We start from the raw sequence: 26,350 nt of genomic DNA, 5'->3' as shown, positions 1-26,350 counted from the left end.
TACGGCCCGAGGGCCGGATCCGGCCCGTTTGAAATGAATAAAACTAAAAAAAAAAAAGACCATACCCTTTTATGTAATGATGTTTACTTTGAATGTATATTAATTCACACAAATACTCCATCCATGCTTTTGTTCCGCCCCTCCGGTCCAGTTTAAGAACCCATTGTGGCCTTCGAGTCAAAAAGTTTGCCCACCCCTGTTCTAGACAAAACAACATGGAAATGAGACATACATATATGTATATGTTTTTAAAATATAATATTTGTGACATTAAGATATACAAATATGTACTGACAAAACAACTTTCACTAATGAGCCATTTGAAAAGGTCAAGGTTACCTCAAACGTCTGTCCTTCTAAGTCTTTTGCATCACACCAATTTCCCCATGGGTCTCGGACCCTACGCCTCCTTGTGCGCTGTGATGAAGTTAAAATAAAGCAAAAGGTAACAAGATTCACTTGGAGAAATCACAGCACATTTTAATTAAAAAAAAAAAAATGATTTTCCAAAAAACATTTTCTCCATTAATATATTGTAATCCCCAATCAGCAATGCCTGACTAAATTTAATTTTATTAATTAATGTTCAATAGTTAGCACTCTGCTCAGAAATAAAACAGTGATGACTTTCTGTATTCTGGGATTTCGTCTTTAATTTTCATTTCCTTTCACCATTTGGGAGCTAAAACACTCAAACGAAAAGTATTTTTAAGACTGCCCTGGCAGGTGTGGCTCAGTTGGCTGAGCATCATCCCATACACTCAAGAGTACCAGTTTGACTCCTGGTCAGGGCACACACTCAGGTTGTGGGTTGGGTTCGATCCCGATCGAGGTACATATGGGAGGTAACTGATCGATGTTTCCCTTTCACATCGATATTTCTCTCTCTTTCTCTCCCTTCTTATCTCTCTAAAAAATCAATAAAAACATTTAAGAAATATAATTTTAAGACCAAAAAGAATCCCCAAGAAAATGACTACCTGTTCTATCACTGGTGGCAGAAAACTTAGGGAAAATATTGAAAATTAGAAGCAAAATAATTATATTTCAGTCTCAGAAAGGAAAAGATTGCTTAGTTAATACAAATGGTAAAAAATTACAAAGTTGGATAACTGCATTACTAATATCCAGTTTTGCAAACTCCATGTAAAGCCTTTAAATGGACTAGCTTGCCAGAGGTCACTGTCTGACTAGCAATATCTCCAGCAACTATATTTGAAAACATCCTTTCTTACAGTAAATCTAGGTAGAACTAATTTCAGCCCAAATACTCTAAGAAAGATACTCACTCTAGTATTTATTCTTTTTTATCTCATCTATTACCAATTTAACCTATTTATTTGTTCACAACCTAATTCTGCCTTTTAGGAGACTTGTTGGATTATTTTTTAAATCAAATTCATGACTTTTAAACTATTGTAAAACTCACTAACCTCAAGAATTAAAAAAGTAAAGGCTAAAATATTTTCGATAACTATTCCAAAAGGCTGAATCTTAGAGTAAGAATTTTAAACAAACAAAAAATAAATTAAAGAGAAAAAAAGCGCTTCACTGTACAGTGTAAATAAAATGTTAGGTTTAGGAATCAAAGCAAGCAGTCTAAGGCCACTTTCGCAAAACATTACACTTAAACGTTGCCAGTGAAATTTGAGGATTTTTGTTTGTTTTTGTCTTATAAACTATGTGAAATTGAATGGAAAGAGTAAAGTGAATGGCAAGGTAAAATACAAGAGAAAACATGTTCTTCCACTAAATGGCCACTTGTCAAGCAGTTGAAGAGCAGACATACCTTACTTAACAGGGTAAAGAGTGATTTGGAGAGATCATTTAGTGTGAGAGGTGACTGCTTACCATGGATTGCAGACGCTGGGCAAGTTGGTATGCTTCTACTGTATCTTTTCTGTCTCTGATTCGTACTTTATCAACTGGTTGTGGCCTGTTATATACAGCCTGTTCTATTGGAATTTAGGGAAAACAAAACAATCTATTTTTTCATTTGTTAAAAAGGAGGACACATCTACACTGACTATATATTGTAAGCCAATTTCCAAGTTTCTTTATACCAGAGCTTCAATGTTTCTATCCTACTCCGCAATCATATTTTATGTGCCACTTAGTTCTCACATAAAAGTAATACTATAGTTTATTATAAGGAAATCTCAATAAAATGTGATACTTAGGAAATGAGTAATTTGTTTAACTTTTTTTATTAAGTCCACTTTGCTAACTTAGGAAGTCTAATACAAAAAACATGATTTCATTTTTCTTTTAGTGGCTGAGGAAACTAGGACACCTTAGTTTTCCTGAAAAGCCAGTCCTAATAGTGCGTTGGGCAAACAAAGACACTAAAACAAAGACCTCAGGGCAAACTGTAAATTCTATCTACTTCTATATAAAACAAAACCATCTGATGGGATGTTTTCTGGTTAGTTATCTTTCCAAAGACAGACTACAGAACACTCTTCTCAAACCATGGGTTGCAAGGTTCTTATTACTTTGTCACTTTGCAACTATGGTACTATGTTTCTTCAAAAAGTTTATGTCATGTTCATAAAGGGGTAGAACACATTTAAAAATATACATATTCATTAACTCTTATATTTGAGAAAAAGTAGGATGAAAAAACTTTCTTCCATGAAAAATATTTTGGCACTTTTATTACACTTAAGTGTATAGGCTCATAAATTATTTCTCTTATTTAAACACTGCTAGACAGTATTTCTGGCATGAACACAATATTTGCAAATTAAATGGTCTATTAGACTTTTCATAAAATAATTTTACTTTTACTTGACAAAGAACTGCATTTTTAAATTATTTCTACTACTTAGACTGCATATATTTCCTTTAAAAAGTATACCACCAATTTTCACTGTAGGTCAAAGGGAAATACAGTTTAATCAACAGAAATCTGTTTATTAAAATCCCAATACATTTATTCCAAAATGTTATAGAATCTCTCTAAATCCACCTGACTTCTAACCATCAAAGAAATGAATGGGTGCCGTAAGATAAAAATGTCAAGTAAAAGATGTTGTTGGGTTTTTATGTTTACCACATCCAAAATTGATTGCTCCTATCAATTCGAGGTATGTATGAATCCGTCCAATACAATTAACATCCCCACAGTTCTTCAGGCCAGGGCGTACTGAGGTCTTATTTAAGTATTTCGGTTTGCATATCTCCCTAATTAAGAGATGGAAGTACAATTATTTGGGGTATATAAAAACATGAAAAAAGATTTCTGGGAAAAACTTTTAATATTTGAAATATCTTAAAAATTTACCCCCTCTCAATATGTAAATGTGTAGTAAATACAATACTAATACATTATAACCAAGTGTACTTTTTTTCTGAGATAAAATAAATGATACAATAACTTAATAGTGTGATTTTTATAAGTATTACTTCTTTCCCAATATTAAATTCAATAGATGCCAGTTATCCTAGGACTTTTAAATTAGAAGCTCATTTATCTATAGATCCAAATTTAAGTCTGAATTCTTGACTAAAACGGGCACTTAATTTTATATGTTTTTAATCATTATGCCAATACTTATGAAGTGATTACTCTCAGTGGAAAACAGAAATTATAGGGGATCCCAAAAGAATCAAGAAATACCCAAAGATTATGAAAGAAATGAAAGGTTTATATAATAAAACATATATTTACTGAATATATTTAATGTACCATGCTAGATGGTACAATATAAAGTGTAAGAGTAATAGAAAACTTAATACTAGCAGTAAATATTTACTTAAGTCCTTATGCCAGATGTTGTACCTTAATCCTCACCAACAACTCTATAAGATATAGGTTTTTTTATTCTCATTTAGAGATGAGAAACAAAAAGGCCAGAGAAATTAAAGCACTCACTTTAAGTGACAGGATGCAAACAGACATTACAAACCAAGTATTCAGATAAATCATATAACATAGGTATTTCTTATTCAATCTTTATTTTATCCTACAAATATTTATTTTATTTTGTATCCTCTGAATCAGGCATTGTTCTGGGCACTAAGGATACAGGGATGAATAATATCAATTTCCTGACCTTACTTTAACACTTCCTGACAACACTTTAACTAGCTTCATCAACTACTTTAATGGGGAGACAGTCAAATAAATTAATGAATAATATCTATTGTACTGTCAGGTGGCAATGAGCGCTAGGAAGAAAAAAGGATACAGTGAGACAAACAGGCATAGACTATTTTAGATAGGGTATTTGGGGAAGGCCTCTCTAAGCAAAAACCATATTTGAAATAATAAATCCTGTAAAATTTCAGGAATGGTAAAAAGTAGTTTGAGATGTGGGTTTTAAAGTTCCATTGAAAAGTTGAGATTTTGAATGTTTTAAAAGAAAACAAACGGCACAAAAGAAGAAAGCAGAAATGAGCATGGTATAACTGGCTACCAAAAAACTGGAGTCTAAAAACTGAATTAATGTCATTAACAATTATCCAAATCACAGGCTTTAAGCAGAACTTAGTAATCTAGTACAGTGCTGAACAAATGATAAAGCCTCTCAAAATATCTGTTCATGATATAATGATGATTCATTCATTCAATCTTTTCTTCCTAACAAATAAAGAGACTTCTGTATTCCAAGCATTGTTCTAAACATTAGGGATTTAACAATGAACAAATAGATTTAAAAAAAAAAAAATCTGTCCTTGTATGGAGCCTACATTATCACTGGGAGGGGGGTAAGAGGAGAGAGGGGAGAGACAATAAATAAAAATATAATATTTTCAGTGGTAATAAATTCTATGAAGATAAATTAAAGACAGGGTAAGAGAATGAGAGGAAGGAGATATGTATGTGAGCCATTTTAGATAGGGTGGTTAGAGAAGGCCTTTAATTTCCCTTGGGCAGACCTAAATGAGATAAGGAAGCAAGATGTGGAGGGGAAAACATCCAAGGCAGAATGAAAAGTCTAGGTCAAGGCCCTGAGTTGGAAGGGTGAAAATAATAAGTCAAGACTACAGATCCTGGATATTATCTTCACTTATAGTAACCTGCAACAACTTCCTTTTACTCTCTGAAACTCACTGTTCTCATCTGTAAAATGAGAACAGGTTGTCAAGAGGATTGGAGATGATTTAAATACAAGCATGGCATTGGTAGGCACTCAATAATGGTATTGGTTACTATTTTTATTAAATTCCCCTAAGCAGGGAGTTGACTGCATGTGCTTTTATTTTTTTTTAAATATATTTTATTGATTTTTTACAGAAAAGAAGGGAGAGGGGTAGAGAGTTAGAAACATCGATGAGAGAGAAACATCGATCAGCTGCCTCCTGCACACCCCCACTGGCGATGTGCCTGCAACCAAGGCACATGCCCTTGACTGGAATCGAACCCGGGACCCTTCAGTCCGCAGGCTGACACTCTATCCACTGAGCCAAACCGGTCAGGGCTGCATGTGATTTTATGAAAAGGATCTTTTAGCTACAAACAAGTCAAGCAGACCTCTTTTTATTTTTAAAACATTAATTTTCTCTTCTATTTTTTTTTAAATACCACATCCAGTCCCTTACCACTCTCTCTTCTATTTTTGAAGAGAACATCTGAGTTCCTATTCAAAACCTTTCTCTTTGCTTTCTCACCTACTGAAACAGCAACACTTTCACTAGCTTCATAAACTAAGGCAAATGACATTAGGAAACTACTGCTATATAATTTATACTGTCTCTATAACTTATTCTGCCTCATAGAATTCAAAATAACAAATGAAATTTGATTAAAGTAACAGTAAATACTCACTGTTGATTCATATAGACATTTTTGAGTTATTTTAAAGTCATTCATCCTCTTATTTCCAAATTTTGGCCATTCATCCTCTTATTTCCAAAATCAAAATTAGGTATCAATTTAATTTGTCTTTTTTAATAGTGTGAATTAGGCAATATGGAATAATGGAAAGAGTAATTTATAGTGTCAAGACTTGCACTGAGAGGAGAACCAAGATGGCGGCATAGGTTAACGCCGGAGTTTGCTGCTTTGAACAACTGCTTCAAAAGTGAAACCAAAAAACGGAAGGGACATCACCCAGAACCACAGGAACGCTGGCTGAGTGGAAGTCCTACAACTAGGAGGAAAGAGAAACGCACACGGACACTCAGAGGAGGCGCAGTGCTGAAGTCAAATTCTGAGGTGCGGAGTGCGCGGAGCGGGCTGGCGGCGGAGGGCGCGGTTGGCGTTTTCAATCTGGAGGGAGTCGCAGACTCTGAGCACCGGATCCGGGCGAGTCTTTGGGGACCCAGACTCAGACGGGAGAGGCGGGACTGTCTGGCTTCGGTCAGAGCGAGTGCAGCTTTCTCTCCGAGCTTTGCAGCGGGTGCTGGGACTCAGAGAGGCAGAGCCCCTGGGGACAGGACTGAGAGCCGCCATAACTGCTCTCTCCGGCCCACCCTGTTGATCCTGTGCGACCCGCCCTGCCCAAGCCCTGCACACAGGCATTTGCCGGATAGCCTCAGGCAAAGGCTAGATTAGCACCTCCCTAGAGGACATAAGTTCTCTCACTGCTGACACAGCTGATTCTCATAGCCACTTGGCCTGGAGGTCAAACCCTCCCTGGAATTAGCTACAACAATCAAGATTTAACTATAAGACTGCGAACAAAGACCACTAGGGGGTGCACCAAGGAAGCATAACAAAATGCGGAGACAAAGAAACAGGACAAAATTGTCAAAGGAAGATATAGAGTTCAGAACCACACTTTTAAGGTCTCTCAAGAACTGTTTAGAAGCTGCCGATAAACTTAATGAGCTCTACACGAAAACTAATAAGACCCTCGATCTTATATTGGGGAACCAACTAGAAATTAAGCATACATGGACTGAAATAACGAATATTATACAGACGCCCGACAGCAGACCAGAGGAGCGCAAGAATCAAGTCAATGATTTGAAATGCGAGGAAGCAAAAAACATCCAACCGGAAAAGCAAAATGAAAAAAGAATCCAAAAATGCGAGGATAGTGTAAGGAGCCTCTGGGACAGCCTCAAGCGTACCAACATCAGAATTATAGGGGTGCCAGAAGATGAGAGAGAGCAAGATATTGAAAACCTATTTGAAGAAATAATGACAGAAAACTTCCCCCACCTAGTGAAAGAAATGGACTTACAGGTCCAAGAAGCGCGGAGAACCCCAAACAAAAGGAATCCAAAGAGGACCACACCAAGACACATCATAATTAAAATGCCAAGAGCAAAAGACAAAGAGAGAATCTTAAAAATAGCAAGAGAAAGAAACTCAGTTACCTACAAGGGAATACCCATACAACTGTCAGCTGATTTCTCAACAGAAACTTTGCAGGCCAGAAGGGAGTGGCAAGAAATATTCAAAGTGATGAATACCAAGAACCTACAACCAAGATTACTTTATCCAGCAAAGCTATCATTCAGAATTGAAGGTCAGATAAAGAGCTTCACAGATAAGGAAAAGCTAAAGGAGTTCATCACCACCAAACCAGGATTATATGAAATGCTGAAAGGTATCCTTTAAGAAGAGGACGAGGAAGAAAAAGGTAAAGATACAAATTATGAACAACAAATATGCATCTATCAACAAGTGAATCTAAGAATCAAGTGAATAAATAATCTGATGAACAGAATGAACTGTTGATTATAATAGAATCAGGGACATAGAAAGGGAATGGACTGACTATTCTTGGGGGGGAAAGGGGTGTGGGAGATGTGGGAAGAGACTGGACAAAAATCGCGCACCTATGGATGAGGACAGTGGGTGGGGAGTGAGGGCGGAGGGTGGGGCAGGAACTGGGAGGAGGGGAGTTATGGGGGGGAAAAAAAAGAGGAACAAATGTAATAATCTGAACAATAAAGATTTAATTAAAAAAAAAAAAAAAAAAAAAGACTTGCACTGAAGTCAGCGACTGGTTGTAAACCTCTCCTGACCTCAGGATTGTTTTATCAAATACTAGTAGAGAAAATATCAGCTGCCTATTTATAGGATTGTTGTAAGGAATCAGATGACACAGAAAAGCTTTCTGTAAACTGTAAAGCACTATGCCAATATCAGTTGTTCTTTATATGTATTCTTTACTTTGATTCCACCCTTACCCAAACTTATATTTTTAGCGATCTTAAACTGCCTGCAAGAAGAAAATCTTTCTTAGAATATAGTTATCCTTAAAAGCCAAATCACTCAATATTGTACAGCAAAATGGTTACTGATTTAATAGCCTTGTTTTCCTTTGGTAATCTTCCTAGATTGTAGCAGAAGCTCTCTATAAAGATGGTCCTACACAATCCTGAAGCAGTAACAATTATGAATGTTTAATGATGTCTTAAGCTATTATGAAAAATTCAAATTACTTTCAGAGCATTTAGGCTAATAAGGTGGGAAGTTTTTTGGTTTGTTCCCCAATCCCCACTAAATACTTTAAGTAAAAGGGACTGACACTTTAGAGGGTAAGCTGCATATATCAAAAATCCTGTTTCCTGATGAAGCTGGATGAAGGAATGAGCAATTTGCCAGAGGTTCAAAGTTGAAAGCACTTAAGGCAGCTATTTAGAATGACATTATCCTGTCATGGAAGTTTTCTTTCTTTGTATTTCAAAGTACAGGATAAACTGGGAAAGATGTTATGCTATCCCCTTTCCAGAACAGTAGTGCTTTCTATATCTTCCTAACAATGCCCTAAGAAAGTACTTCTTAAGGCAATCATCTACCACTTTTTCCAGGCCCAAACACTCTAATGAACAGAGATGGATTAAGATAGCTATAGATAACAATGTTTACCAAAGCTTTCCCCAAAAAGTTCACTACGAGAAATTTTAAGTCATGCCTACTGAAATACATTATGTTAAAGTTCTCTGGATCATTAGCATTATAAAATACTAACTTCTGCATAAGCCTAATTAAAATACTATAGAATATCGTAAGTTTTAAAACAGTATCTATAATATAATTCTTCCTTACCACTGATCCAAAATGTAATTCCTAATTTTCAAATAGCGTTCTGGTGTTTTAGCTTGGCGTCCCTCAAAAAACTCAGGAATTGCTTGTTTTTCTTCTTCTTGAATAATATTTCTATCTATTTCTACTTCTTGCTCCGGTGGCTTAAGCTCTTCTTCCACATGGTGCTCCTCCTCCATTTGGCAAGAATGAAAAAGCATTTCATGATCACTCAAATCTTTCTGAACTTCACAAGGCTCCGGAGAAGGAAACAGCCTGGTATCATCTACTATTCCATTTCCATTATGCTTATCACAGTTTTTCATCAGTTTATTACATTTCTGATCATTTAATTCAACTGATTTTTTATCACTGGTGCTCTGTTTTTCAGTCCAAAATTTAATTCCTGAGCTTGAAAGTGTTTCCATTTCAACGTGCTTTGAATTCTGAAGATATTCCTTGGAAGATTTAGAAATGGGATCTTCCTTGCTGTCAGAGGTAATACATTCTCCTTGGTAGGTTTCATTACTTTTACTATTAGGGGTGTCTAATAAAATATCACTACTAGGATTCTCCTGAGGTGCCTGAGAAGTCAAATCATCTGCCTCATCTGTGATGTCTACTTCTTCATCGTCAGATAACTTCTCAATTTTTACAGCATTCAAGTTGGGATCAGCACGTCCCCTTAAACTTGATGGGGTCCATGACTTTGAGCTTTCATCTTCACTTTTAATCTGAAAATCACTGCTGTTCTTCTGATTTGGTGTTTCCTTCTCTGGACCATCTAATTTTACCTTATTAAAAATCAAGATAAAACCCCAATAATATTACAATTTGAAAACTTAATAACTGGCACAAAAAGCAGAATAAATACAATGTTATTAAACCGAGTACATCACTGGTGTATTGTACCTTTATGGTTCTTTTCTTTAAAGTGTTTATTACATTTTCAATGAGCAATTAATATTTTATTCTTCTATTTAACTGTATGAAATCAAGTAGAATAATATAATACCTATTCAATAGGAATAATCATAACACTGAAGATATGCTTTGAGATTCTGAAGATAAATATCTGTAGAGTACTTTATGGGTATAAAATATTTCTACTAAAAAACTTTGAACATTAAGACTTTAATACCTGAATTAAAAACTACTTTTTCTTACTAATTTTATTTAAAATATTATCATCAATTAGGATAGTTATATTCTGCTTACCTTATTTTTAAAGTACTGTCTGGCATAGCTCTTCACTTGTAAAATAGTTCGACTTCCAATTAGCTTTGCAATTTTGGTCCACCTTCGGCCAAATTTAGCCTATATTATCAAAATGAAAAAGAAATTGCTTCTGTTGAACTGACTTGTTAATATTCTAAGCAACTGTCACACTAAAAAAAGCAAGCTAAAATTAAAACCCATCTTCATTTATTTTCTAAAGCACACAATGAAGCCTCATATATAGCTAAGACTTAAAATCAAGGCCCACATTCTTCTATTATAGGGTGTCTTAAAATTCACACAGAAGTAATTTTGATAGAAAACACAGGTTTATAATTAAAAATTGTAAATTTTTTATTGATTCATAAAGTATACAGTATAGGGTTTGTATGGAATAGCACATCGGGTAAATGGCCTCCACGGCTTTGCTGGCACATACACAAAGCCGTGGTCTTCATTGTCCCTGCTCCTGGGCCATAATTGGTACTTGGTAATGCTTATCAAATTGAAGGGATTGAAATCAAAGGGCAACAGATATTAGAATCTTATTCAATAAACCAAGTAAAATTAGGCTTTTATTTGTTGTTGTTGTTAATGCTCACGCAAAATTCAAATCTTGAGTGAATTTTGGGACACCCTATAGAATCCAGACTTAATGACAACTGACCAAAATGGTTTAGAAATTAGTTTTCTTTTCATAGCTATCTAAATAAAGATATATTACTTTTATGTATTCCTAACTGTATGTATTCAGATTGCACATTATGATGTTCCAAATCTTAAGATAACTTAAAAAAAAAGTATCTGAAACGGAGGCAGGTTGCATCCATTTATACAATCAACTGAATATGTTCTGACACTAATTTAAAAATATCCTCTTGCCCAGATTCCATCTGTTACAATATCCATTATACTCTATGCAGACATCACGGTGAACTGACTTACTAAGAATCACAAATGAAGAGAGCTGCAACCAATGCCTCCCTACACCCATCTACTGTCAAAGGTTGTCCACTAACACTAAGCTGTGGTGAGAAAAACTCAGAACTCAAGGGAGTTCCGGTGTGTTCTGAAGTACAGAAAGGAAGAAATATAATTTTAAAGCTAAATGGGATTTTTAGGTGTCAAGTCTATCATTTGATACATACATAAACCTCCTTTATAATATCTCTAACACAAGATACTCTCTACTTCCCAAAGCAGCTCAACAATTCTAATTTTTTAGAATTCTTAAAGCTCTGAAAAACAAACCACCACCAACAAAAAACCCCAGCCACAACTCAGGGGAGTTGACCTCAGGGCAGGCTTTAGGCCAGGCAGTCATGACTTATGGTAGCAAGTCATCTTCAAAGATCTGACCCAAATGATAAACCTTAATTTATACAATTATTTGTGGTACTCATGAGAAAAATCTGATATGTGGGTAATTTCTTAAAACTGAAAATATTTCAGGGTAAATTACTAGTGAGTATAAATTAATTATCTATATTGCTCTTAACTAACACCTAGCAGAGATCAACTTACTGCAGAATTCATTATCTTTATTGTGGGATAAAGTCAAGCAAGTAACCTGGCAGCATGGAGCACTTTGGAGATAGTAAAGATCTTAAGTGTGACCAGTAGGGACTCTAAGGGATTGGGCACTATGAAACTCACAGAGGGGACACTAACAACAGGAGCAAAGAAAACATTCATTAATTTTAAAATAGAGCAAAGGGAGAGCCCTATGCCCACGAAAAGGAAGGAAAAATCTTCCTTCATCATTCAGTACCACATAATTCCCGTCTCTCAAACCTGAGAAAATTCAGTCTATAAGCAAACTACATCCAAAGGTTAAAATACAACCAATAGTTCCATTTGTTTTTGTGGGAAACCATTCTAAGTTTAAAATATCTGTTTATGTATATAAATAGATATCTACATATGTATATAAATAAATACACATTTTCTTATACCGGGATAAATATCTCTGGAAGAATCCACAAAAGAACAGATTAAAATGATTATCTCGGGCATAGAAAACTGAAGGCTGAGACAAGAGTTAGACTTAACACCCTATAAACTTTAGGCACCTTTTGAATTTTGAACCATGCAGATATAGCTCCTATAACTACTACCAATGTCAACAGTAATAACCTAAAATTCACAACCCACTTTCATTGGTGTGTGTGTGTGTGTGTGTGTGTGTGTGTGTAGAGTCTTCAGTAAGGGACAATTTAAATAAATGGCTAGTTAGATTATGTAAATGATAATCATGCAACAGACTAAAATACAAAAATATAAAATATAACAGCACAGGATAAAAATCTCAGGAAGAGATAAAATGCTCAAGGATAGTTTAGGTATTTATATAAAAACATCACAGAATATATGAACGTCATAGTAATGACTAACTATAAAACTACAAGCACATTTTATTTCTCACCATCTGTAGAAACATTATCAATAATATTTCAATTAGCATTCCTGAATCCTACATAATTACATAAACATCCTATATATGTAATGTAAATATATAATTTCAAAATTAATTTAGTATAATATTGGGTAAGATGTTCCTTCAAAGGAAATGATATAACCTATTCCCCATAGTTAAAAAACTTTTCTGAATATTTTATTAAAAGTGTCTTCATATTAAGAAGTGTTTTCAGAATTAGAAATTGGCATGCATATTTTTCCATTATATGACTTGTAGACATTTATATAGGTCTCAGTGAAACTTTCACGCAAAAAGAAACATATTTTGTCTTCAATTACATTCGCTGAACTATTTAGATTATATGCACAATGCCAAATATCTGAATAAAAAATAACTCAACCCAAAACAGACAGTTCTATATACACAGATAACGAAATAATTTTGCCTTTTAAACTAGATAGTTTAAAGAAATAGCTCAATTTGGGGGTTTTACTAGTATAAAAATAGGGTAAAAACTATCCAAAAATTAATCCAAATCTATTTTAATATTTTATTAACTTAAGTGAGTTAAATTCTCTTGTACTATACTACATACATCATCACTCTATCTATAGAAAAACTATAGATATGATCACTGTAATTAAAAAGAAATTTCTGGTCTCTACAAATTAATTTAACCTTATAATTCTATCAATATTTGCTTCTAGAATTATTTTACTATAAGTCAAAAATTGCTCTATTTACCAGCCCTTGTTCAAACAGCTCTTTTTCTTCTATCGTCCACTTTACTGAGATACTGGCTGGTTTTGTAGGAGATTGTACCCTAAGGAGGGGAAAAAGGAATTGCAAAAAAAAAAAATCTGAAATGGAACATTCCATATTTACGCAGCTAAAGATTATAGATAGCCATAAACTAAATTCAATATTCTGAGCCTAAGAACTTAAAAAAAGGAAAAGAAGAAGAAAAAGGCTGCAGCCTCTACATGAGGGGACAGATTTACCCTGTCTCATATACTTCTCTAGCTCAGGATGATAGGAGCCCCAAAAGACATAATCCTTGAGTCTGAGTGAAGATAACACTAAAAGACATTAAAGGAAGTCAGTGTGAAAACAAACAAATAGGGTTCTTTATGCTGGACATAAAACAGCAGACATTAAAACATCCAAATCCTGAAAGGCATGTAAAAGGTTAAACTGACTCCAGAAATATTATCTCTTTGATTCTCCCACGTACCATGTAAATATCAAGCCAGAAAAGTAATAAAAAAAACAAACTATGGCATTATGTTTATTGCTTTTGAAACTGCAGTCTCTTAAGAAATTAAGAGAGTGATAAGGCTCACTAATTTAATTCAAGCACACTATTAATCTTTTCATTAACTTCATTTTTTATTGTTGTTTATTTAGCAAAATGCAAAAGCCAAAGTCTGTTTGGTGGTCAAACTCTTGGCAATTGCATATCTGTAAGCCTTACCTTTAAGGTACCATAAACATGCAAGTTTATAAACACTAAATAAAATAGTTAATAGTTTCTTTAAGTTTTTGAAAACTAAAAATTCAAATTAAATTTTTGTTTGAAGTGATTGAAAATTAACTGACAGGGCAATAGAAATCATGTCAATTCCTAACATTAAATAGATTTTAAAAGTTTCCCCACAAATTCCTAAGAAACCATCTTTTCCATAATCTGATGGCACCAAAAGAGAAATTCTGGAAAATAGCAGCATAAAATTACCTTGGGGCATTCCAATGTATACAAGAAATCTTGATTTTATATCTTTGAATAACTCAAGATCAAGAAAGCTTTTCCACAAGCCAACTATAATTTTTATTTAATTTCCTTATAACTTTTAACTAATAAAAAAGGTTTTAAAATTTTAAACATAAGTACATACATGATTTTTGCTGTTTTCTGCAGACTGCACCACCACATGAAAAAAGAAAATAAGGAAGCTCGTGAAGTTTCTAAAAGTACTGTTCATATTTTTAAAATATGATAAATTAATTTTTACCTCTTCATATATTTTTTATCATCTTCCTTTTGACCAAGCCAGAATTTTTCTGGAAGTGATTTTTTAGATAAATAATACCTGTGTAGTTATTAAGGAAACTTTAACAACAATGAAGTCATAACTTTTACATGGCTCATATAAAGTAGGCATTTATATTATACTAGAGGCCCGGTGCACAAAAATTTGTGCACTCGGGGGTCCCTCAGCTCGGCCTATGCCCTCTTGCAGTGTGGGACCCCTCGGAGGATGTCCACCCCAGTGGGAACCCTCACCTCATGGAGGTTTGGCCAGCCTGGGTGAGGAGCTTATGGCTGTTTTCAGGCTGGCCACACCCCCTTTAGGGTGGGGGTTCCCCACTGGGGTGCCTGGGCAGTCTGGGTGAGGGGCTGAGGGCCGTTTTCAGGCTGGCCAAGCACCCTGGCGATGTAAGCTCCCAGCCTCTCCTTTTTTTGTTTTTATTCTGGGATTTTATTTACCTTCTATAATTCAAACTTTGTTGTCTTTAGTGGAGACCTGCGGAAAGCTTAACTTCCTCCATCGCCAGGGGCAACCCACTCCTGCTCGCTCCAGCTCAGTGGCCACGGCTGGCTGAAAGCAGTTATCTGGGGTTTGTTTAGCTTCTATAATTGAAACTTTGTTGCTTTCAGTGGAGCTCAGAGCCGGGCCGCGGCAGGTGGGGAACCTTGGCTTCCTCCACCACTGGAGCAAGCAAGCCTCCTGCTCGCTCCAGCTCCATGGCTGCCGGCAGCCATCTTGGTTGGGTTACTTTGCATATAGTCACTCTGGCTGGTGGGCGTGGCTTAAGGCATAGCAAAAGTATGGTCAATTTGCATGTTTGTCTTTTATTACTATAGGACTAGAGGCCCAGTGCATGAATTTGTGCACGGGTGAGGTCCGGCTGGCCTAGCCCTAATCGGGGCAGACTGGGGCCAGGCCTGTCGGGAGGAGATGGCGGGAGGTTGGCCAGCTGACCCACCCCAATCGGGGCCCAATCGGGGCTGGGCCGGCTAGGGGGAGGGGCCGTGGGCATTGGCCAGTGGGCCCCACCCCTGATTGAAGTGGTGGTGGCTGATTGGGGGTGGGGCCGGCCATGGGGAGGGGCTGTGGGTAGGGGGCCAGCCAGCCCCGCCCCCAAATGGGGTCCAGGGGACCAATAGGGGCCAGTGGCCTGGGGGAGGGGTCATGGGTGGTTGGCCAGCCAGCCCTGCCCCTGATCAGGGGCTGATCTGGGGTGGGGCCGGGTGGGAGGAAGGGCCGCAGGAGGTTGGCCAGCCGGCTCCGCCCCTTATTGGGATACGGGGGCAATCAGGGGTGGGGCCAGCTGAGGGAGGGGCTGCAGGTCGATGGGGGTAGTGGGGGCCCCATCAGGGGCAGGGCCGGCCAAGGGAAGAGGCCATGGGAGGTTGGCCGGCCGGCCCCAGCCCCCCTCCGCCCCGATCCATCAGGTTTGCTGGCTGCAGTGGGCGTCATAGCAATGGGTCGATCTGTCGTTACTGCGTTCTGGTTGCTGGCTTTTTATATATATAGATACTCATGAAAGTCACACTTGAATCCTAGCTAAATCAATTCCTTTCAAAGCCCTTTCAGGTCTGTACAATTTTTGATAAAATTATTTATACCTCATAGGGTTGTTATATGAATTAAATATTACATGTAAAATCTCACAAAATGGTACCTGCATAAAATGTGTTATATAAATGCTAGTTCCTCTTATCTTCCCTTTTAGAAGTGGCTAAGAGAAGAAACATCCTCAATGTTTCATTTAATTCTTTTTTTCCTACACCATATGGAGAATGTAATGGATGAATTTGATTGGTCGTCCAGGGTAATTTAGGACAACCAATTGTCTTCATATTTCTTAAGGTAACAGAGAAGAGCTCAGGGTTGTCTTCTACCCTAATAAAACTAACAAACACATAGGTCAAATCTACCAGAAAGCCTCTCTCAAACGTCTTAAAACTGGCCTTTACAATAACTTAATCAGAAATATTCTTCACTGACAATTATTGCCTGTATATTGTGGATGTCAGGCACTATACTAGGTACTAGGTACTGAGGACAAAGATGGAAGAAAATATTATCCCTGTCTCCCAAGAGCTGACATAGCTTTTACTCTCATTACTTCTGTTTCCACATCTGGAAGTGAACCAGTAACTAAGTATTCATTAATTTAGAATTGCACTGTTCAATACATTGGCCAATAGCCACATGTGTAACTACTAAATACTTGAAATGTGGCTAGCACAAACTGAGGTGCATTGTAAGTATAAAATACACACTGAATTTCAAAGAGTATGAAACAAATGTGAAAGATCTCAATGTTTTTATATTAAATGATGAAATAACATTTTAAATATAATGGGTTAAATAAATTATTAAAATTAATTCCACCTGTTTTAAAGGAGGCCACTAGAAAATGTTACATAAACCACTACTCACTAAACTATTATTAATACTCTTTATAAATCATAAAATCAGAAATCATTTTGTTCAAATCCTCACATTTTACATATAAGAAAATTCAGTCCCAAAGAAATTAAGTTGCCAACATCACATACAGATTAAAGAAACAAGGACAAGAAGCCAGTGCCTGACCATGGATAAGGATCCACAACTTCTCAAGGGTGAAGGGTGGTGGGGGGAAGATCTTTATCCTTTTGTTTTTGTTTTGTGCTTTTTACTTAGATTCCTCTCACATAACACCTGTAAATTGGTAGAGTAAGAAGTGAGAACTTTTACATATTCTAATTCTGAAATCTTGGACAAATCAACATCTCTGGATTTCAGCTTATATAACTGAAGATGGAGGATTGGACTAAACGGTCTTGGACTAAAGGTTCTAGCTAACTTAAAACATTTTATAATTTCAAATCAATATTCAGACAGTATAAAGAGTTGGTTGACAATAGAAACTAAAAAATGTTGAATCATACCTCAAACTTAGCAATAAAACAGAACCAAAAGAATAAAATGCAGCTTTTTGCATAGGTAGGTAACATGTTATATTGTAGCAGTCTGGGGCCAAATATATCTATCTAGTAATTAACAGTGGTCTCTTTTGTAATTTTTGCATTTAGAGGTATTTAACCCTGAAATCTTCTTTCCTCACAATCATTAAAGGATACTCTTCTTCCAACAACATTTTCTCAATAACAGCTCTGTTCTCTTCACTGATGGTGCTATCCAGAGTCCAAGGCTATTATAAAAGAGAAGAACATATTTTCTTTTTATTTACTACTTTTTGAGGTTATCTTCCACATTTTGTTAAATGAAAATACACAATGATATGATTAACAATAACAGCTGTCATTTACTGAGCACATGGACATAGCTTTGATTCCCACAATAACTCCATGAAATAGGCTTTATTACTTTACAGAGGCATCCCTAGCACTGCTAACATTTCAAGTGGAAGAGCAGAGACTTGACACACCAGTCTGTTAGACTCCCAAGGCTCAAGCTCCTATCTGTGATACAGTAATAATGGCTATCTATAATAATAAAGGCATAATATGCTAATTAGACCGGATGTCCTTCCAGACGACCTTCTGGACGAAGCCGGGGCTGTGAGGGAATCCTGGGTCCCGGGTGCCTGCAGGCGGTTTCGGCAGTAAGTAACTGTTAAATGAGGAAATGAAACCTGCAATGATCCCCATTTTTCAGATGAAACTGAGGTTCACAAATCTGGTAGTGGTAGAGCAAGGACTTGTGTATTCAAATCCAGCTGGATCCAACAGCTGTTTCCCAGTTGTGGCCATTTTTCAAAGTCAAAAGAAATAAGAGTAAGTTTCTGCTATTTTTACGGTAAGAAAAATGTTTCGCCTAACTGGTTTGGCTCAGTGGATAGAGTGTTGGCCTGTAGACTGAAGGGCCCCAGGTTCCATTCCAGTCAAGGGCACATGACTGGGTTGTGGGCTTGATCCCCAGTAGGGGGCGTGCAGGAGGCAACCAATCAATGATTCTCTCTCATCACTGATGTTTCTATCTCTCTCTCCTTCTCCCTTCCTCTCTGACATCAATAAAAATATATTTTTTAAAAAAGTTTAAATTTATTACCTCTGTGATTGCTGAGAACTAGCACCAAATAAAAAAAAAGAGGTACTTTGGGTAATAATAGCTTAATGTCCCTAATATTTTCATAAAATACTTACAATAAGACCATTCTCAGTTCTCCATGATGAATCAAGATAGTGATCTTGTAAAATAGATGCTGTATTTTCATCATTTCTGTAATAAGAAAATGAGTATAAAAGTGATATTGTATCAGTTAATATATACATTTTACATAGCAGTGACTGGTAGGTTGAGATGTTAAGCAAATATTTAGTTCCCTTCTCTCCTTAACAGATTTAATGTTGTAGAAATGCCTGTGGTACCTCTTTGGTCTGTGAATTACATAGTGCTTTAAGTTACCCTATCACAACTGCTAAACCTCAAGTCCATTCACTTCTTTTGTTTCCCAAGAATAAACAACTTCACGAGGAAAAAAAATAACCCAAAGCAGCAACACACATGCTCTGTGGCCATGAATCAACACTTCAGACTTCTTTTGAGGTGTATGTAGGAATTCAACTTTATAATTAATTCTTTTAGATATACCTAAAGCATGAAAGCTACCATCAATAGCACCACCCTCAAAATGGAAAAAAATAAAAAACAAATGGAAGAACCTGAATAGAAAATACTTGAAGGACAGTATAATGAAGAGATAAGAGAGTGTAATGCTTTAATAACAACTCGTATAATTTAACAAGGTAACTTGGGTTATTTGGGCTCTTTTCTATGTCCATGAGGGATCAAACTTTGTTAATTCACTTCTTTCATTAGTAAACTAATAAGAACTCACAAGTCACATGTTCACTTCATATGCAAAAAAGCTGAATAGTTAAATATTTAAGTTTTGGAAGGCCTAATCTATGATATAATTAAATTTAATTTTTGCTTTTGTATGTCCTGAAGTTATAAATTTTCCAAGTTAAGTTACTGACTTTTCCCAGACCTAGTGCAGTGCTAAGAATTTAACTGCAAAAACCTATCTATGGGTTTACATTTTTGAATCTTCAATTAGTTCCACAATGGTTATACTGAATTGTGAGGCTAACAGACTATCTACAATAAACTAAAAGTGATAATGTCTCTCAATTGTTGATGACACAAAGGTTTTAACTCATGTCAATTCAGATTTGGTAGGGACTACCAGAAATACAAACTAAGGGATTCTGAGACTTGGATCAGCAGAAGAAAACCTTTACTTAACTAGGTCTGCCAAGGATGCAGGAGGTGGGACTAGTACCACTTCAAGTGTACTTTAGAAATCTTTTTACATGGTATTTCTCAATAAGGATCAGCAACATCCACATCGCTAGTGTATGTGTCTGGACACCTACCTGAAGCTCCATAGGTACCCCATATTAGCATGTTTAAACCTGAGTTCACATTTCTTCTCAAATATGCTACTCTTTTATCATTACCTATCTTAGTATATGGCACCTCCATCCCTTAGTCCCAAGCCAGAAATCTGCACCTGCCCTTATTTCCTCAAAATGCACATTCAACCTGTTGCCAATTCTGTTGCTTCTCCCTTTTCCAAATCCAGTTTTTACACCACATCCACACTGACCTTTGAGGTCCCATAGTTTCAGTCCTGATAGTTATCCCTGGCTAACTGCAAGGGATTAGGTTGATAAGTCAGTCGTCCACCTTCCCTCCTTTATCTTTTCCACTTTTCCCCATCTGATATATACAGAAATGTTACTGTCTGTCTCACCTAATAAGAATGATAGTTCTATGAAAGCCAGGACGTAGTTTTGGTAACTGCTGTATAATCAGGGCTTGGCATACAAAAGGTGTTCAATCAATATTTCTTAAATGATTGAATGAACGAGGTAGGTGAGGCATGGATCACACAGGTCTCTCTAGGAGTTAAGGAATGAAAAAAACTTTATCATAAAGCCAACTAGGGATTGAAGAAAATAACATGATCAGACCTGGATGTGAGAAAGAATGCTCTAACTTCAGGAAAGAGTAGAAGGAGCCAAAGAGACAAGGAGCAGTTAAGAGGGAGTGATTACAGTATAAGCACTAGAAAAAAGGTGACAGTAACTTAGACCTAGAGAACAAGCAGTGTGAATAGGAAGAAGTGAATACATTTGAGAGGATACTAAGAATCAACAGACCCTTCATAACTGATAGAAGTGGAAGGAGAGAGGTAAGGAAAAGAAGACATATAGGTCTGTTCCTTGGGTGACTGGGTGGAGAGAGGCACAAGTGGTGGGGAAGGTTTATAAGCTGAGACTGAGGGACTTGTGGAACATCCAAATGCAAACAGACTGGGAAAGTTGGATAAATGGATCTGAAGATCAGGAGAGATTTGGGTTGGCAGGAGGTTGGGAAAGATCAACATGTATTAGGTGAACTTATGAAATGGTCTTTTGCAAACTTTCATAGTGTCCAACCCAACAAACAGAAATTTAAGTCTTGAGATATGGTATCACCAGGGACTACTTGTATGTAGTTACTGAGTAGAAGTCTTACGACAAAACCACTTAAAATACTATGATTTAAAGGTCAAGCAGAAGAAAAGGAGGATGATAAGGAATGGTAGGAGAAATAGAAAGGAAAAAAGTTTCAATGCCATCTTCTAACTCGGGTACCTAGCACTTAGCAAGTGCAAATGCTCCTTGACTTATGATGGAGTTTTGTCCTGATAAACTCATCCTAAGTAAAAAATGCATTTAATACACCTAACCTAACAAACATCATAGCTTAGCCTAGCCCAGTGATCGGCAAACTGTGGCTCGGCAAACCGTGGCTTGCGAGCCACATGCAGCTCTTTGGCCCCTTGAGTGTGGCTCTTCCACAAAATACCGACTTCTGCGCATGGGCCACGAAGTTTCAATCACACTGTACATGCGCGCCCGCACGTGGTATTTTGTGGAAGAGCCACACTCAAGGGGCCAAAGAACTGCATGTGGCTCACGAGCCACAGTTTGCCAACCACGGGCCTAGCCTACCTTAAACGTGCTCAGATCACAATATCCAAAAAATGCTGGCAACACAGTTCACTGTAGGAGTATCTGTTGTTTACCCTTGTGATCCAGTGCCTGTTTAGGAGTTACAACTTGCTGCCAATGCCCAGCATCATATGAGAGTATCGTACCTGCATATCACTAGCCTAGGAAAAGATCAAAATTCAAAATTGGAAGTACAATTTCTATTGAATGCTTATTACTTTTGCATCATCGTAAAGTTGAAAAATCACATCAGGGGGCACAATTCCCCAGAATATAATGTTACTGATACTCCTTGGAGATGGTAAAGCAATGGCTCTGACTACCAGAAACCAATAACCTTTGTAATCCTTCCTGCATAAGGCTAAGATGATCATAGGTGCCACCAACAGACCTAAAGCTCAAACGGAGTAAGAAGAAAGAGAAAATGGGGTGGGTGGGGGAGGGGAGAAAAAGTAAATACAATCTATATATAAAAGCCTAAGCGACCATTTGACCGTTCAACCATTCGACCAGTAGCTATGATGCACACTGACCACCAGGAGGCAGATGCTCAACACACAGGTATGGAAACATGGAACAGACTAATGAATCTCAGAGAAAAGGGGGGAGGGGAAAGCGCGGGAAGAGATTAACCAAAGATCTTATGTGCATACTAGAGGCCCAGTGCACGGATTCGTGCACCAGTGGGGTCCCTCGGCCTGGCCTAAAGGGATCGGGCTGAAACCGGCAGTCCGACATCCTCTGAGGGGTCCCAGATTGCAAGAGGGTGCAGGCCAGGCTGAGGGACCCCACCAGTGCATGAATCGGTGCACCAGGCCTCTAGTAAGAAAAATAAAGAAGAACCTATGGAAAAGGGGGAGAGCCAATGCTCTCAGATGATCTTTAGTGTTTCCCAGTTCAACTTATTTCTCTCTTGACTGCAAGTATTCTTTCCCACTGATTTCATAGACTTCTTGTGAAAAGTAAATTAAATCATGCAAGCTAAAGCGCTTGATCAGGATGAACTTGACCTACACAAATGTGAACAGTAATTGTTAATAAAATAGGCTCTCTACTCATTTTGTATAACTTTGGACTGCTTTACCTAAAGACTTTTGGAAAAATGACTATATATGAATTTAATTACTCCGCACATTTTTACAGTGCTTTACCGTTCACCAGCACTTTAAACCCTCTATCTTGTTCCTTCATTGTCAAGAGTTACTATTCTTCTCCACCATTTACAGAGGCCCTATTATTAGACTGGACCATATGAAATCGCCACTGTATAGGTAAAAAATGCTCCAAGATTGAAAATTTCACATGGTTCAACCTAACAGAGTTCTAATAAAGTTGTTCATAGTTACAAGCAACAGCTGGCGAAGTTTGGAACGGAATTTTTTTGATTCCTCATCAGTCTAGGCCTCTTCCATTACTAAAAGGAGACTCTGGAAGCACTTTTTTTTTTTTTTTTTTTTTTTAATGGCATGTATCAATTTCTTCTCAGAAGGCAAGGAATGGAAGGGCGCGACCGCTCAGTCTGGACATTGCTGCTTAAAAACCACATTGGCCTGTTATGCAGGAATCGGGAATCAGTATTAAGTGCTGACTCCTCGCTGGGTCCTCACAATACCATTCTTAAGAGTAACGGGACGGTAAAGAGCACGTTTACAGAACACCTATCACATGCAAAAATGTACCCCGTGATTATTTTATTGGCTCCTCGCAATAACCGCATGCGGTACGTCTCATGACTGTCAGTTTACACATGGGCTGTCAGAGGATGTGACGAGCTAAACCTCGGGTCCCAGGCCACACTGTAGTAACGGGAAGGGCCGGCAATGCAGAAGAACCCAGAGCTGTCCCGCGCAGGCGCAGTCCTACCCGTGCCTCAAAGCCCACCTGTCTCCGAAGTGTTCCACAGCCAACCTTTCAGCGGTTCTCAACCTGTGGGTCGCGACCACTTTGGCGGTCGAACAACCCTTTCACAGGGGTCGCCTAAAACCATCCTGCAGATCAGATATTTACATTACGATTCATAACAGTAGCAACATAAATAATTTTATGGTTGGGTCACAACATGAAGAACTGTATTTAAAGGGCCAGAAGGTTGAGAACCACTGGGTGGAAAAGTAAACCTGTGGCCAGGGGGAATGAGACCGCACGCCAAAGGTCACAGGCTGGCAGATACTGGAACAGGGGTTCCAGAGCGCAGGGCCCCTCCCGGGCCGCCCGGGTTCTAGTTACAGTCAGGCGGGGTCAAAGGGCGAATTATGGCGAGATTCTGAGGCGCGGGTAATGGAAGGAGTCTAATTGCAATGTGCTAGGCGAAGCCAGCATGCTCACAGCATCCCGGTAAAATGTGAAAGAGCGTCCGACACGAGCCCGAGCCCCCGGTAGCTGGCCGTGGGGCACAGGAGCAGCCGGCCGGCGGGATGGGCGCGGCCCTTCTCCTGCTCCGGGACACCCCGTGCACACTGGGGTTCTTCCGCTCCCCTGGCCCCTGAAACACCCGCAGCCTCTCCAAGGCACTCTCAGCGCATCCGCGCCCCTCTGCGTCCCTGCGGGACCCGGTCTCTACACCTCACCCTGGCTGTGCCGCCGCTGCCACCACGTCCCCTTCAATATCCACATCCGCCTCCTCCGCCGCCATGATGGGGCCTGACCCCATCCGTCCTCCCGGGAGATCCCGCGAGAGGTGGGCAGCTGGGGGGCGGGCCCTGTGCGTCACGGGGCGGGGCGGCAGCTGGGGGCGGGCCCCGTGCGTCACGGGGTGGGGCGGCAGCCTGGGGGCGGGCCCCGTGCGTCACGGGGCGGGGCGGCAGCCTGGGGGCAGGCCCCGTGCGTCACGGGGCGGGGCGGCAGCCTGGGGGCGGGCCCCGTGCGTCACGGGGAGGGGCGGCAGCCTGGGGGCGGGCCCCGTGCGTCACGGGGTGGAGCGGAAGCCTGGTCCCGCCCCTCCTGAACTTGCCCTTCCGGAGCTGAGCTTGGTCCTTTAGACTTTCGTTGATGTTTAAAGACCTTCGGAAGTGGTTCAAGCTTGGGTTTTGGAGAGATTATGTTCTTGGACAAATTCCTTGGCCCCTCACGTCTCTCATTTTAGTAAATATCCTTCTGAAGTTCTGAAAAGGTCAAGTCAGACCTGCTTTAAACTGTGAAAGCTGCTACAGTGAAGGATGCTTACCTGCTGGTTCCCTCCCTTCCTTTATTATTATTATTATTATTATTATTTATTTTTTTTTTTTTTAAAAAGATCATTCAACACTTATGTGAAATGCTGAATAATTTCTTTAAAATTCAAAAACCAAGTGAGACTCTAACATGATTACATATTTTATTTTGTAGAGATATTTACAATTAATTAAGAAGTTACTCTCATGACCATTGATCTTTGCAACAACCTGGTGAGGTAGGTGGGACTGGTATCAGCAGTTACACATTACAGATGGGAAACGGAGGCTCAGAAAGCTGAAATGATTGTCAAAGGATACACAGCTGCTACTCAGAGAAAAAGCTGGGATCAGAATCCAGCGTGGGGTTTTTTGTTGTTATTTGTTTGTTTGTTTATTTATTTATTTATTTATTTATTTATTTATTTATTTATTTTACTCTTTACAGAGTGCTTCTACAAATTATGTTGTTAGGAAAAATAAACACCATTTCTCTCAAAGAACTTACGTCCTCTCAAGAAATTGGATATTGGCCTTATGTATTCTTCTACTTTAGCATTTCTCACTCACATTATTGTAACTTCACTTGTCTGCCTCTACCACAGGACTGTGAATTCTTCAAAGACAAAGTTTGTATCTACTAGTCTTTGTACTACTAACATTCAACATGGTGTCTGACGCATAGTAGGTGCTCAATAAATATTAAACTGATGAATGAATAAATCAATTAATGGAATGAATAGACTTCCCATACTACTCCCACTTTGTTCCATCTCACATTTGTCTTGGCTCAGGGCATTAGATTAGCTGGACTATGAATATGATGGCAGAAGATGGAGAGAAAGATTTGTAACAAAGGAGATCCACAGCTCAGAAACTGAATACTGTTCCACCCCTTATGTCATCTTGGGAGTACTATTTCTGTTGTTAAAGGGCTTATCCAATGACCAGTCCCAATGGTAACTGGAATGCCTGGCACGGAGTAGGCATTCTAAAATATTTGTTGAATTTAGTTTAAAGCAAGATGTACATGTCCAGGTAGTCAAACGAAAATACAGAATAGAGATGTGTTTCATTGATCTTTATATAACAGGCTGGGATGGAAACTCTGGTAGTACCATCTGGATACATGTGATAGCAAATGCCTCCTATCCATAACACAAAATACTATGTGAACAATTGCTCTTGCAACACTGCACTGAAGGCTTTCTGGCCCAGTGCCAGGCATCAGTAGCACTAAAATATATGTGGAAGGAAGGAGAGGTCTGCACAGAATTCAAATATGCCCCAAGTCTGTTGGAGTAGTCTGAAGCCTCCCCATACCTACCCCACCCACACGATGCCCCTGGTTAGTTGGCTTTATGTGAAATCCTATATAATAAGAGGCTTTATGCAAATTGTCCATTCCACTGGGCAACCACCTGTGGCCCCTCCCCCCGGCTGGCCTAGTCCAATTGACCCTGATCGGCCCGGACCCCACCTGTGCACGAACTCGTGCACTGGGCCTCTAGTAGGCTTATAAGTGTCAAGACTCAATCTCACCTGCAGGATGGGACTATAACCTCACGGTTAGGTGAACTGCTGAGGCCTGATCTATTTAAAATCTTCTG

At 38.5% G+C, this 26,350-nt stretch overlaps 1 protein-coding gene across 6 annotated transcripts in view; it reads right to left on the bottom strand.

Annotated features, from left to right (window-relative positions):
• Positions 1–24,295, bottom strand: part of MYSM1 (Myb like, SWIRM and MPN domains 1) — a 46,311-nt gene extending 22,016 nt beyond the window's left edge. For 2 of the 6 annotated variants that reach the window (XM_059689392.1, XM_059689393.1), the window contains exons 1-11: positions 24,159–24,275; positions 18,730–18,805; positions 17,704–17,774; positions 14,579–14,656; positions 14,462–14,485; positions 13,311–13,389; positions 10,148–10,246; positions 8,954–9,723; positions 3,056–3,186; positions 1,852–1,955; positions 340–417 (exon numbers count right to left, since the gene is read on the bottom strand). In XM_059689392.1, the coding sequence (XP_059545375.1) occupies positions 340–417; positions 1,852–1,955; positions 3,056–3,186; positions 8,954–9,723; positions 10,148–10,246; positions 13,311–13,389; positions 14,462–14,485; positions 14,579–14,656; positions 17,704–17,774; positions 18,730–18,805; positions 24,159–24,241 (1,593 nt within the window). In that variant the 5' untranslated portion in view covers positions 24,242–24,275. Of the gene's footprint in view, positions 1–339; positions 418–1,851; positions 1,956–3,055; positions 3,187–8,953; positions 9,724–10,147; positions 10,247–13,310; positions 13,390–14,461; positions 14,486–14,578; positions 14,657–17,703; positions 17,775–18,729; positions 18,806–21,591; positions 21,753–24,158 lie in introns of those variants that run through there. The other 4 variants (XM_059689397.1, XM_059689395.1, XM_059689394.1 and 1 more) reach the window with 4 other exon arrangements.
• Positions 24,296–26,350: the final 2,055 nt, after the last annotated feature.

Source organism: Myotis daubentonii, chromosome 3, assembly GCF_963259705.1.
Source record: "Myotis daubentonii chromosome 3, mMyoDau2.1, whole genome shotgun sequence".
In the NCBI taxonomy this organism is placed as follows: domain Eukaryota; kingdom Metazoa; phylum Chordata; class Mammalia; order Chiroptera; family Vespertilionidae; genus Myotis; species Myotis daubentonii.
The sequence above is the reverse complement of the archived record's forward strand: the minus strand, read 5'-3'. Positions and strand labels throughout refer to the sequence as shown.